Source organism: Sminthopsis crassicaudata, chromosome 1, assembly GCF_048593235.1.
Source record: "Sminthopsis crassicaudata isolate SCR6 chromosome 1, ASM4859323v1, whole genome shotgun sequence".
Classification (NCBI taxonomy): domain Eukaryota; kingdom Metazoa; phylum Chordata; class Mammalia; order Dasyuromorphia; family Dasyuridae; genus Sminthopsis; species Sminthopsis crassicaudata.
In genome coordinates, this window is record NC_133617.1 from 164,740,799 (window position 1) to 164,755,063 (window position 14,265).

General features: G+C 32.8%; 1 protein-coding gene across 2 annotated transcripts in view; it reads left to right on the forward strand.

Moving 5' to 3' along the window:
- Positions 1-14,265, forward strand: part of CDYL (chromodomain Y like) — a 159,090-nt gene that overhangs the window by 103,325 nt on the left and 41,500 nt on the right. Inside the window, exon 4 of one of the 2 annotated variants that reach the window (XM_074270843.1) lies at positions 6,135-6,179. The exons of the other annotated variant lie outside the window; for it this stretch is intronic. Within the exon in view, the coding sequence (XP_074126944.1) occupies positions 6,135-6,179 (45 nt within the window). The remainder of the gene's footprint in view (positions 1-6,134; positions 6,180-14,265) is intronic. 2 annotated transcript variants of the gene reach the window in all.

A 14,265-nucleotide genomic window follows, 5' to 3' on the forward strand; every position in this document is an offset into this window, starting at 1 on the left:
ACGCTCTCCCTCTTCCTCTCTCCCTCTCTCCCTCTTCTCTCTCTCTCTTCTCTCTCTTTCTCCCTCATTCTCCTTCTCTATCTCCTTCTCTTTCTTCCTCTCCCTCTCTCTCCTCCTCCCCCCATAGCTATTTAATCTTGAATGATCCTGACTGATGTTATGGTATTCAAATTCTCATTCTAGCTGCTTTCAGTATTTTAGCACTGGATTTGGACTATAATGTTCCTTGCCACCCTTTGTTTTAGGATTTCTTTCAGAATGTGTGACAGGTAGATTACTTTATCTTCTCTTTTGCCCTCTAGTTTTAAGATATTATCTAGACATTTTTCTTTTAAGATTTGTTAACGTATGTCTATTCCCTTTTTTTGTTAGTGACTTTCAAGTAGTTCATTGATTCTTCAATTTCAGATTTTCTTCCCTTTTTTCCCCAGTCTTTTCACATTATATTTTGTAGTCATTAACTTCCACTTGATCAGTTGTGATTTTTTTTTTAAAAAGAAGTTATTTTCTTTCTGTACTGAACAATTCATTTTTCTTTGACCCACTCATTTTATTAAAAAAAAAAAATTTTGCACTTTTAAAAATCTCTTTATTAGAAAATCAGAAATTGGGTTTGTGTCCAGTTTTCATTTTTCTCTGACTCTTTTCTTAAGAGATCTTTTCCAAGTCATTTTCTTCTCAGTTTGTGTTTTGTACTTCCTGATCAGTTAGAAGTTGGTTTTTTTTTTTTTTGTTTGTTTGTTTTTTTGTTTTTTTAAACTGATCAGTTTCTTTTTGCTTCACTTTTCAACTCACTTCTTCTTGAAATAGGTTGTTATATTAGTGTTGTTTTGTGATTGGGGATTGAAGGCTGGGGTCTGACCTGAATTTCTTTCTATTACACCCTGTTACTTTAACAGCTGACAATGTTAAGTTTTTGCTGCTCTCAGAATAATGCGATCCAGAGGCACTTCTATTCACTAACCTTATAGTGCACTGTCTACACTCTATAATTTCTTGACCAGGTTTAGATTCCATAAGCAACTAATGGTGCCTCCTCCTTGGTTTTCGTGCCCTGTGTTAGTTTATTCCTTTGGAACCTTACATGCAAGGCTAAAGATTAGAACTGAGTTATTCTACGTTGTACTCCCATGTTATCACGCAATTTTACAAACCTATTTTCTTCTAAGGATTCATTTTTTTTTAAATGATGCATTAATGACAGTGGTACATTTTTTTTAACATTTTCAAAAACTACAGCTTCTTATAATTGTTAATAAGATAATGGAGCAAAAAAAAATTGATTAGGAGACTTTGTAGATTTGGTTTTCCATTCAATCATGTTAAGGAAAGGAAAAGAATATGTCCATTTCAAGAGTCATGACTTGGAAAAGAATGAGACTTAGCAGGAATAGTGGTCAAGATTAAGATAAATAGGATTAACATAAGAAAAGTTGGAATGATGATTAAGGAATTTTGGAGTATAGAGCACTTATGTTTGATGACAAGTTTGGTATGACCATGTCTTGTGTGTAAGCTGAAAAAGAGAGACAGAATAGAATAGGTTATGGAAATTGAGTAAATTGAGAAACTGTGAAGTTAGAATATTTGATTTATTTATTGAAATCTCCTACTCTGTGAGCAAGAATTGCCCTATAAAGAAAAAGTCAGGCATAGTGAACTCATTAAAGGAAGGGAGTCAGTAGATAACAACAAATGGGATCTGGTTTTGGTAATAAACCTCAAAGGAAGAGAAATTGCTTGGTGAAAGTGGTGGAAGAAGAATGTGGAAGTGGTTGTAAAGGAATATTCTGACTCTCCTGCTGTGATCATGGAATCCAAAGATATGAAAGTACTTGAAAGAGTGGTCAGAAATGCATCATTGCCAGGAGGAAGTTTAGTGTTAGTCAATGCCAGAAGTTGGAAGGGTAGGCAAATTTGCAGTAAGAGATTGAAGAGGGAATAGAAAGAGTAGAAGACTTAGCCATTATGATATCAGTGTTCAAAAATTCAGAATCTCTGGAATGGGACTTACATAAGGGAATGGGAGTTGGCTAGAAGTCCAAGCTTTTAATCATTGGTTGTTGGTGAATCCTATTATTGAAGGAAGCAAGTGATTAATGGGATTGCTCCCTGGCCTCATGGAAAGTAGAGGAAGTCTTTGAGGCCCGATTCACAGTTGATAGGAACCTAAAATTGTGAGAGCCGTAGGAACCTATCAGAATGCAAGTGGCTATTTTCTTGTCAGGCCAAGATCAGTGATCCAGGTCCTTACTGAATTAGAATTGCTTCTAGGTGAGGTAAAATGGCTTGGCCTATACTTTAAAAGATATTTATTTAATGTCTAAATGAAAAAAAAACTTTTCTCTCCTACCACCTTAAACTCAGCAGCATAAAAGATCCTGACATCATCTGGATATGGATTAAGGAATGGGACAGAAATTAGAACAATTAGAGAGGTTAGCTGGAATCATAGGGTATAAAATCAATCTTTGTTACAGGAGCCACCTATTAATGGCTACTGGGGATCTAATTCTGACTAGCAGAATAGATCCCTTCATGTGAGAAGATGATAACAAATCAAGGAGACAGAGACAGTTGTATTCTCTGACCTGTCTCCTTCCCTCTTGTCTCTAATTTATTTCATTCCCAATCCACAACCAACATCAGTTGCTTGTGTCAGTAAAGGCTGCTTTGCAACTCCTTCAAGTATGTTATAATTCAAAGCTGTGGGGGCTTCACACTTAGGCATGGTCCTTAACAATACTAAGCCAAACAAGATAATTTTTTTATATATGTATCTTTTTTTTTTTTTTTTTTTTACCAGTTCTTCGTTTTTTGGGTGAAGAACAATTATGAGATGTGGATCTTTTTTTTTTGCTTGCTTGTTTTTTTATGTTTTTAAAACCTACAATTAATCAGTACTGACCTGCTGTTGCTGCTTTTTTCTTCTTTCTTCTTCTTCTTTTTAACTAGATTGAAGGATGTTATTCTTTATTTTTTGTGTATGTACATTTTTGGAATATTTTCTTTCACAACATGACTAATATAGAAATGTGTTTTATTTAACTACATATATAACATATCAAATTACTTGCATTCTCAAGGAGGGGTCAGATGAGGGAAGAAGTGAGGAAGGGAACTTAGAATTCAAAAAAGCCCAATTATATTTGTTTTTACATGTAATTAGAAAAAAAATAAAACATAAAAAAGAAAAGAGATTTGTTTTTGACTCTCTGAGTTATATGCAGATAGACTTCTGTTGACTTACATAACTTATATTGGCAAAACAAAACACCACCACCCTCTTACAGTCACATTGTCTGCCTATCTATATACATTCATACATACACACATACATCCATGTATGTGCTTCCACATTTTTCAAAGGCACCTCCAGTCCACATTAAAGTCTTGTGTCTTAGAGAGATTATGTTGCATAGATGGACATTCTGTAATTGGTTCCACTTGACTAACTCTAAGATAAATGAGAGATTCCAATCACCTTCATTTAAAAAGAAAAAGAACAAATAAAGACTGAGCCCCTTCATAAAGCCTTACAATCTCCCAGTTTTCTGCATTTTCTCTTACCAGATACTATGCTAGAAGGGCTTGACGAGCTTCTTTGGGTGTTAGTAGTCATAAGTCCTTATTGCTTTTCATTGGCATAATTATGAAAGTACAGTTGTTTGATGGATGGGTGTATTATTCTGAACTTTTTTGAGAATATACTTATAAGAATACAACAGGATTTAACATTTATATGTGCATTGACATATAATCCTGAACACTCCAACAGAAATTGGAAAATGCAGAAGTTTGAACTCAGGACCCCTGATTTATCATTCTTTTCAAAACTCTTGTTATCAAATAGCATTTATCTTGAAAGTTACATGTACTGCCTTCACAGTGGGCAAGATATGACACAATAGTATGCTGATACATATTTAACAATGGGACTATGGGGAAAATGCATAAAAGAAACACTTCGATTTAATCTGCGTTATTAATATGTTCTACATCATTTTTCTTAAGTCTAAACAGTCAGCAAAATAATAAATCAAGTTCTGATTTATAACTTTGGCTGATTTCTAACTTGTAAATAGTCTCACTGAATATATAATAGTTTGTTGGTAGATTGAGCTGACTCCAACTATCTTTTTTCTTGCTTGAAATTGCTTTAAAGGAATTTCTATCTACCTAAACTTTTTTTTTTAAATATTCTTGTTAGATAGGCAATCATTTACTAAGCATTTATTTATTAAGTGCCTGCTATGTGCCAGACATTGGGATAAGGACTAGGGATACAAAGAAAGGCAAAAGACAGCCCCTTCCTTTCAAATTTATTCCAGGATTCATTACAATCTAGCTTAAGCCATTATTTGATCCTCTTCATACTTCTAGGTACCTGGAATGTCTTCTTTCTACAAGACTACTTCTTCAAATTCTACACCTCATTCAAGGCACAGTTCAGTTTCTCCACTTTATGATGACTTTCCTGCTCTCAGATAAAATAGCTCTCTCCTCTGAATTCCATTAAGCCATCTTATTTATTATCTAGTATTATTAACTAGTTAATGTTTCCTGCATGTCTTTTCTCTCCAACTAGATTGTAAGCTTTTCAGAGACAAAGATAATGAATGCCTTAACCTGTTTTACATCCCTTATTTTCCTTATCCCACAGTGTCTGATACCCTTCAGATAACTTTGTCTAAACTGTTTCTTTTCTTTTCTTTTTTTGAGGCAATTGGGGTTAAGTGACTACCCAGGGTCACAGAACTAGGAAGTGTTAAATGTGATATTTGTCTGGATGGAGATTTTTGGAGTAGAAGTATGAGTATATGGAAAAGATAAATGGGTAATGAAATTAAATGTTGGCTAACAAATGTGGAAAATCCCGTTTCTAAATCTTTAGTAAAAATAATTCCAAATTAACAGAAAGAACTCCCCGATAAACTATTTATGAATTAAGCCCTCTAACCTAGGTTGGAAAATATTTTGACTAATATTGTCATATAATTATATGACTTACTGTTTTCTTCCAATTGAATTTTATATTTTTCCAGTTTTGTTTATAGTAAAATGGGAAATGAAAGATAATTTTTTTTATTAACTTATTGGCAGTTTCTTTTACTATTTGTAACTCCTTCATGATTTTCCATGTGAGGGTTTTTGTTCCTTTATCATATCTCAAAAACATTTTTATATTTCTCCATCTATATTTTAAAATTAAAACTTAAAATTCTATTTCATTGATTGCTTATAGATTTCTTTAATGGATAAATTTAGGTTCAGGGGAAGATGTTTACAATCAATGCTCAACTTTTTTGCTGGGATAATCTAGAAAATGGAGCAAAAGTCAAAAAGGTAAATGTTAATGCATTGAACCTATGGGAAATAGGGTATTATGACCACCTGAAAATGTAATCTCTTTACTAGAGATTGCCAAAAATAAACTTTTGTGCTTATAATATATTAATTCTGATAATAAAGTATACATGAAATAATTCGTAAAGTGCAGTACATCAAACATTTTTTAACTTGTCAAACATCTTGCTAATAATTCCTTAGAATTCCATGACTTTTTATGTGAACATAACAAAAACACTGATTTTTGACTCTTTATTTTTAGTGCACGTGAAATTTACAGTACCTTAATTACTCTTTTTTTGGGGCCTTACCTATAACAATTTATTGGTTTATTCCATCCAAACTCAGCTTATGACTTTCTGGTATGAAGTCACTGACACCGTACATATGAAATTAGAGCCCAGAGGACTTGTATTATTCTTTGGGCCTATAATTGCAACACAATTTATTTTAAAGACAAACAGTGAAACTATGTTACTCAGGCAACTTTTTATTCTACAATGGTAGGGGTGAACAAGACTAATCAAAGCACCTACTCGGATACTTCACAAACTTACTCGCATGCATTATAGCTCTTTTTTTTTTTCTCTACTGCACATCAAAATGAATATGCACATTTATCGACACAAAAAAGAAGATAAACTTACTAATAAAATTTTACAAATGTTTGAAGTTGCAAAAATTAAGCACATGAATGTTGATAATTGACTGTAAATTGAACAAACACCTTTGACTATTGCACAGTTTCTCTTTATTCTTCTAATAACCTTCTTTATCTGTTTTAGCAACTCCCTGTATTCTTCCCCGTGTTCTTTACTTCCTATTTTCTTGTAAGTATCACATTCTTTTTCCTCAGTTCATTATTGATCTATTTATTCTTTGGTAATTTAATGGAACTTCATTTGACTTTGAGGAAAACATGTTATCTCAATTCATTTCTTTCCTTTCCTGAGTTTTTTGAGGTAGTGGTTTTTGTTTATATTCTTATCTTCATCTGACTTTTTTACAATTATAGAATGTTTATTCAAATTTTAGAGAAATAGTATTTTTTCTGAAATAACTAATCACATTTTCATATATTGAAATATTTTTTTCATCCTGTAGAGCAGTTTAATTTACCATTTCTCAAAAGACATCATTAAATGGAAATTTTGTTTTTAATTGGAAAATCATTACTGCCTCTATCATTTGGGAAATGTTTCTAAATGCTGAATAATTTCAGATTGATTACTAAATTTCTTAAAAATTTGGCTTATTTTTTACTACTGAGTTGCATAGGTATTACAAACACAAGGCTAATTTTTTCTAGCTTTTTTGCCATAGCTCATTTTTCTGTATATAGAACTTTTTATCTTCTCATGTTAATTGTCAGTCTTGCAATTACAATTTTAAGACAGTCATATAAGTTTTGCTATGATTATGTCTTACTGAGAAAATAGTAAAACTGATTGTTTTAACTAGAATTTATATTAAGAAAATTGATCTAGAAAATAAAATTGAAGAAGCTTGGAAAGATTTTATTCATAGAGAGAGCCATTAGTTCTGAATACTGAGCTAGTAGATTGGCTTTAACATAGTAGGCATTTGTTATAATTCATTTTAAGAATTGAGATAAAAATGTTTGATAGATTTTTTCAGGTAGAATTAATGATGTTTTAGATAATCAAATCAGCTAGAAATATTTTGCAATTATCCAATCATGGGGTGGTGTTATCTTCATGTTAGGTTGATGACTATCTTCTATTTGTGCAGCTCACTTATCTTAGGCTTCATTTTCTTCATCTCAAAATTAAATATGGTGAACTAAATTGCTTTAAATTTATAACCATTGTGAAGGATGCTAGTTTGAGAAGTAAGGATTCAGATTTCATTTGAATTCATATTTTGTTAGTTGAAATTTAATTGTACAAGATTGGTATATAGGCAGTTAGGAAAGAGGAGTAGAAAAGATTTGAGTTGGAAATTAATCCAGGCGGGAATGTTTTTATTTTTGGTATTTTATTCAAATTATATGTTGTTAAGCAAGTTCTTAGTCCCTAATAAAAAAGGGGTGGGGGGAACCAAAACAGGAATCAATAAATCAATTAGAAGATATTCACAATGGAGGTTAGAAAAAGAAAATGTGCCAGGCCCCAAGTATTAGCAGCTTCATTTTTATTTTGAATGCTGAAAAAGGATTTTTGTAACTTTATGAAGTGTTTAATCAGGATTTACTCAAATATGGAAATCCTATTCCTATTTTTCGTAGAGTTGTTAATAGTTTTAGATTTTGGGGGTCAGTATAAACAGCTAATTTCAGAGTATTTGCAGAAATTTTTGGCCTCCCAATACTTTGACATGTGCCAGACACAATGCCAAGCACTGGTAATACAAAAAGAGGCAAAAGGCAACTCCCAATGTCAAGGAACTCACCAGCTGATGGGGGAAAAATCTACATCAATAAGCTATATACTGGACAAATAGATCTTTACTAGAATTAAAAAGGCTTGAAAGGCTTCCTGTAGAAATTTGTCTGAGCCATCCAGAATGATGATACACTTGTGTCCATCAAGGGAATGTATTAGTTTGCCAGCTGGTATTTTATTTTAGTTTTGTTTTTTGACAACTGAGGGGGCTAATGGCTGGGATTCTTGATTAGGGGGCGAGTAGGTTGGTTTGGTTTATTCCTGATAACTAATTCAAATTTATAAATGCTGAATAGAGCCATTGGCTCGTATCATGAAGTCCAGGGTTTATGTCCTTTATGTGGTCTTGGTCTAGTCATTTAGAACTTCTCACTGCCCAGATAATTCTTTAAAACTTCAAACTTCCAAACTTCTAGACTTGCATTAATATAATGAAGCTTCCAAACTGGGAGTGCCCTACCCTGATGAAACCATAAGTCTAAACCAAAAACCAAAGTTTTAACTCTCCTAATGAACTTCAGTTCATTCACTAAATGAGGACATCAATTAATGTTTATAATTAACACTAAAATAAACTTAATTTCTACTGTCAGTATAATTTCAGTATCAGCCACAAACATATTATCTATCAAGTTTTTAATATTCTCATAAACTACTGTATTTTTTAAGCTATAACAACTATTTTAAAGAGTAGCTTATATAAATATGAGGGGAATATATAAGAAGAGAAAGCTCTTAAGTAGATATGCAGTATTCTGCTATATCCATGTTTCTTTAGATGTATTATTATATGTCATATCCATTATCTAAAGGTTCATATAAAATGGGTTCAATATAGGGTTTAAGTTGTAAGAAAAATACTGAGCCCCAAGTAATGGAAAATAACTTACATATTTATTTAGTTTTTATAGGAAGTTTTCTTAAGAATTGCACATTTAATCTCTAACAGATTGCTTGCAGTCTTTAAGAAGAAGGAAAGAGAGGTGTTAAAAAAAAAAAAAAACTTAGAACACAAGAATTTGCAAAGGTGAATATTGACAACTATCTTTGCATATATTTATAGTAATAAAATACTATTTAAAATTTTTCTTAATATTATCTCTATCATCCCTAGTTACGATTTGCTGTGCTGGTTTGATTTACTTTACTCTTGATTTGGTCTCAGAGTACCAACTTTGACTGCATTGAAATGGGGCAACCTCTTGGAGAAAGGACTTTTGCTCCCTCCATGAGGAAAGAACATTCACCACTAGAATATTCTACTATTTACCTTCTTGGTCTTTGTTCCTTTCCATAAAGCTAGCCTCTATTTCTTTGTATCTACTTTTGTAATCTTGGTGGGGGGTTTTTTTTGTGTTTTTTTGTTTTTTTAATCATGGTTTAACTATTTTTCTGCTATGTGAGTTTGGAGGAGTTCTATATAAACACTAGACCATTTCTTTATATGTTCACAACAGAATCCAGAAAGTAAGCTAAAAATATCAGATTCTCTCTCCCTTTTTCCTATCTTTTTAAACCCTTCTCTTCTTCTTGTCTCATTTTCCTTTACTTTCTCCTACACATGTTTAGGTAGTATGTCCCTGCCTTCTGTTTTCAGTCATCTCTCTGTGTTTCCTTGGAGAAAACAGAGGTCAGTCTGAAAAAAGTTCCTCCACAATATCAACAATAAGGTTGTTGATATCAAAACCTAAGATAATTATGACCCAAACCCCAAGTAATTATGACTCATACTTCACTTATATTTCTTTGTTTTTATTTAAAAGCAGCTGGGTGGTATAGCAAGATGAGTTCAAATTCTGATTGTTAATTTCTCTGAACTTCAGTTTCCTCAGCTGTAAAATGGGATAATAATATTTACCTCCCAGGAACATTATGAGAAATAAGATGAGGATGGATGGATGGATGGAAGGAAAAAAGGAAGGAAGGAAGGAAGGAAGGAAGGAAGGAAGGAAGGAAGGAAGGAAGGAAGGAAGGAAGGAAGGAAGGGAAAGATTAGTTCCCCCCCCCCCAAAAAAAAAACAACCCAACTAGGAGGGGTTCAGTTGAGTTTTCTCTATAAATATACCCCACTTACTAGGGGTCATTTGGTTTGTCCCTGCAAATATAGGTTACCTTGATTTAGGGTCTATTAATAGGCAAACCCCTCTCCCTATTTACAAGCATTTCTCCCCTGCCCTACACCATGCCTGATTTGCATAAATAATTAGCTAGAAGCAATTAAATGTACGTTTCTCTTCCACTGGCATCCTCCTAATTACTAATGTTTACATCCCACTTTGACTGAGTTGTGGTGTAAAGTTTCTTGATCATTCAAATGTCCAAGAAGCCTATTTTAAATAAAACAAATTGGGTACACTGTTTCAGCATTTTTTTAAATAGGCCTGTGATCCCCTGCCTTAGAAATAGTGAATGTTATTGTCTGTGGAACAAGTAAGTGACCTTCAGTAAAATTAAAGTAAACTTTTATTCCCTGTCCATTTAATAGCCATATTATCCTCAGTGTGTATGTTAGAAGCTCTAATAGTAAAATATAATTCGTATTTGGGAACACTTACCCACCTATGCATTTGCCAATAAGTGTGGAACAATTTGAGGGGTTTTTTATATATGCTTTGGAAAATTCAGTGGCAGATTGTGGCATATAGATTAACACTGACTACTGAACTACCACTGATTCTGGTAATGTGAAGCAAATAGGAATGTATCAAGTAGCTTTGTCTTAGTTAATAATTGATATTTATATAACGATTTAAGTGTTGCAAAATGCTTCAGTTATATCACCTCCTGTGATTTTCACAATAGCTTTTACATATTATTATAGCTTCATTTTTACAAATGAAGAAATTTGCGTTTAGAGCACTCACCCAGTGGAAGAGATGAGATTAGTAACAAAAATCCTTGAACCCATTACAAGTCTATGTTTCCATGAATCCAGCACAAGTCCATGAAGATTTTAAAAAAACAAAACAATAGGATAGAATAGACCTTAACTTTGTAGACAGTAAAAGACAGGGAATAGAGACAGGTCCCCATTTTTTTATTTCAATTCTGTTGTTTCTATACTGCTGTTTTCTAACAAGTTAACCAAATTACTTTTATATGTAGATGTAGAAAATGTTTCCTATTTGAATCCTGAAAATTAAATCTTAAATTGAAATCAAATCTCACTTTACCTAAAGTTCAGATATTCTCCAAATGGTGTGCCTACTAAGATCTGATGAGAGTATTAATGCAAAGAAGTTTTTTCTTCTACCCCTTTCATAACCTGAACCACTTAAGAAATAGGGAAATCTATTCCCATCCCCAACACCTATTGATTAAGGTCTCTGAATTGATCAAATAAAGTCTCTGTTACTCCACATATCATCTTGACGGCTGACACTTATCTGAAAGAATTTCTTTACTTCCAGTATCATTCAGTCACAGTGTGCCTCAATGTAACCAACAATTGTATTTTTTTCTGGGCTATTTTGAGGAGATGTATAGAGATTTATGCTCTTCTACAAATTTGTATTGGAAATTACCTGAGCTTGGTATTTTCTAAGGAATCAAGCAGGTTTCCTTGAGATTTAGTGATAAAAATTATAGGTACTCCAATCTCTTCTCGTTGATTTAATTCCCTTACTCTCCATTTCTTTTATGTTTTGTTGTTGTTTTTTATCAGTCTCGACTTAAAAGTGAATTTGTAGTATATCTTCAGGGTTGATATGAGGTTTATTAGATGTATTAATTCTGAGTCTCAGTTTATTTCTGCATTGACAGGAGTGTAGATTTTTAAAATTTGAATCAAAGAATGAAACAATGCTATTGGCTTTCAAAGGGGTATGTAATGAACAATTTTTTGAGGTCTGGACACTTAATCATAAATGTATGATAGTAAATATGTCTTAATCTTGATAAAAAGAATATTGGGAGAAACAGGTTAGTTTTTAAAAAGTTAGTTTAACATGTTTTAATGGAAGCTGCTGATATTAAAATTTTAAAGCTTGTGGATTTACTAAATTACCAAGTAAATATATTTATTAAAAATTATTTCTCCTCAATGAATTCAATCCACAAAAGTAATCTTACCTTAGATGTTGGATAGCATTCAATGATCATGTGAATTATAAGAACACCTACAAGTATAAATAAGTGAAAATTTTGAAGTTTTTTAAAAATTCAAGTAAAACCTTTCTAATTTGAGTCTAAAGAAATTAATGGTCCAAATAATCAAAATATGTATTTAATGGAAAGTTGTATTAAATTTGGTCACTGTAATGCATGAAGATAGCTATCATTAAATTTAATGACTTGTGGTTAAATAATCTTAAACTAGAACATACTCAGAGAAATCCTAATTAAACCTCATGTTAACAAGGGTCACTTCATAGGCATTACATTGCCTATGAGCTTTTATAATATAGTCAATCCTTGATTATCCTTGTTAATGTAGTATGGAACTGTAGTAATGAATGACTTAAATTGGGGGTAAAAATGGGGGACTTGTTCTTGTCCATTTCAGTGTAAGCCTTTGATCCAGAAGAGTTCTTAGAGCCAAAATGGCAAGAATAACAAAAATCATTAATATTATCTGTAAAAATCAGAATAAATTATATACACACAGCCTATTAATGTCAGCAAAACACCTCACACATCATTTCATTTGATTCTCATAAAAATGTGGTTCTATTATTATCCCACTTTTAGAAATCAAATCAAGTCAGCAAGCATTTATTAAACACCTATTATGTCCCAGGCACTGTTCTAAACAATAGGAAAAGGAAGGCAGAAAACAACAACAACAAAAAAAAACCAACCTTTGTTTTCCATGACCTCACAGTCTGGGGAGACAAGGAAAACAACAATGTATAAAAATGGTATTATACAGGATAAACTGAAGATAATCGACTTAGGACAAAGCATTAAAATTTAAGTATATTTGGAAAAGGCTTGTATGTGAATGGAGGGATTTTAGCTGAAATTTCAGTGTAGCTAAAATGTAAAGGTGATAATGGAGACAGTACCAGGCATGGGGGAATAGCCAGGGAAAATGGCTAAAGTCAGGAATTAATGCTAAGGAATAAATAAGAGGTCAGTAGCACCAAACTCCCTTGTCCCTGGAGGGGATGTAATTGACGATTGAAAAATATTGGAAAAAAACCAGGTTACACAGGCTATTGAAGCCCCACAAATTTTCATATTTGATTCTCAAAGGAGCTCCTAGTGTTTACTGAATAGCAGTTTGTGACAGAGTTAGATCTGCACTTGGGGACAATCCCATATGACAGCTGAATGGACAATAGATTGGAGTGGGGAGAGAGACTTCAGTGAGACAGCACCCTCAGCAGGCTGTTGGAGTATCCCACAGATGAACTAATGAGAGCCTGCAGAAGAGCTGGCAGTGTGGGAAAGAAGAGGGCCTATTTGGGAGAGATGGGAGGTAGAAATGATTACACTTAGCATCTGATTGAGTAAGGGGGTGAAAGACAGTTTGGAGACTGAGAAATCCAGTGACTTTCCCAGTTCTCAAAAACAGGACTGGAGCTGTATTTTCCTTTTTTTAGGTTCGGCATCTACCGTATGCCTTAACAGTCTACCTCCCTCGTGTTACATATGAAGAAACTGAGATTCAAACAGGTTGTTGGGTTACAAAGTTAGAGATAAAATTTTTATTCAAGCCATTTCCCCACCCCCTGTTGAATAGAGCTATGATGGGGTTGATTTTCAAATAACCTCACTTTCTTCACTCTCCAGAGTATATCGGGGTTTTTTGTTTTGTTTTGTTTTGCTTTTTCCCCCCAGTTCAGTTTTTCTTCAGTATTGGCTCTTTCATATTTATTTGCCCAAATTCTTTATCAAATGTAGGTAGGCCTGGTAGGTGGGAAAAGATCATTGGACCTTGAGTCAGGAAGTTCTTATCAGTTGTTTTTCAGTCTTGTATGATTTTTTGTAAACTTATTCGGGGTTTTCTTGGCAAAGATAATGGAGCCTGCCATTTATATCTCCATCTCATTTTCCATATGAGGAACTGATCATGATCATGTCCTAACTTTGTTTGCAGATTAGGATGCTAAGGCTCAAAGAGACAACTTCTCCAAGGAGTTATTAAGTTGTAGCTAATAAGTTTTAGATTACTATCTCTATGTCCAGCTTTATGTTCCATTATATCACCAAAGAAAATAAAAATAAATTGAAACAAAAACATTGTAAATTACAGCATGTCTCTCTCTGTATTTTGTTATTTACTGTTTAGGTTTTGGGGTTTTGTTTTTTTTTTTTATTTTTAGGTATACATAAGAATTAACAAAATTATAAATAGTTATTAATAGTTTTATTACTATTATTTACATAGGTCTAATTTATATGTGAGGGGTGTGTTGTGCATGTGTGTATATATGTGTGTTTTGTTGAGTTTCTGGTTTACTTAATAAAAGCATCGATTTTGAATTCTTTGTATCATATAAGAGTAATGTATTATAGTGCTATATAGTTTATTCAGTCACTCTTTATTGAGCACACAGTTGGATAC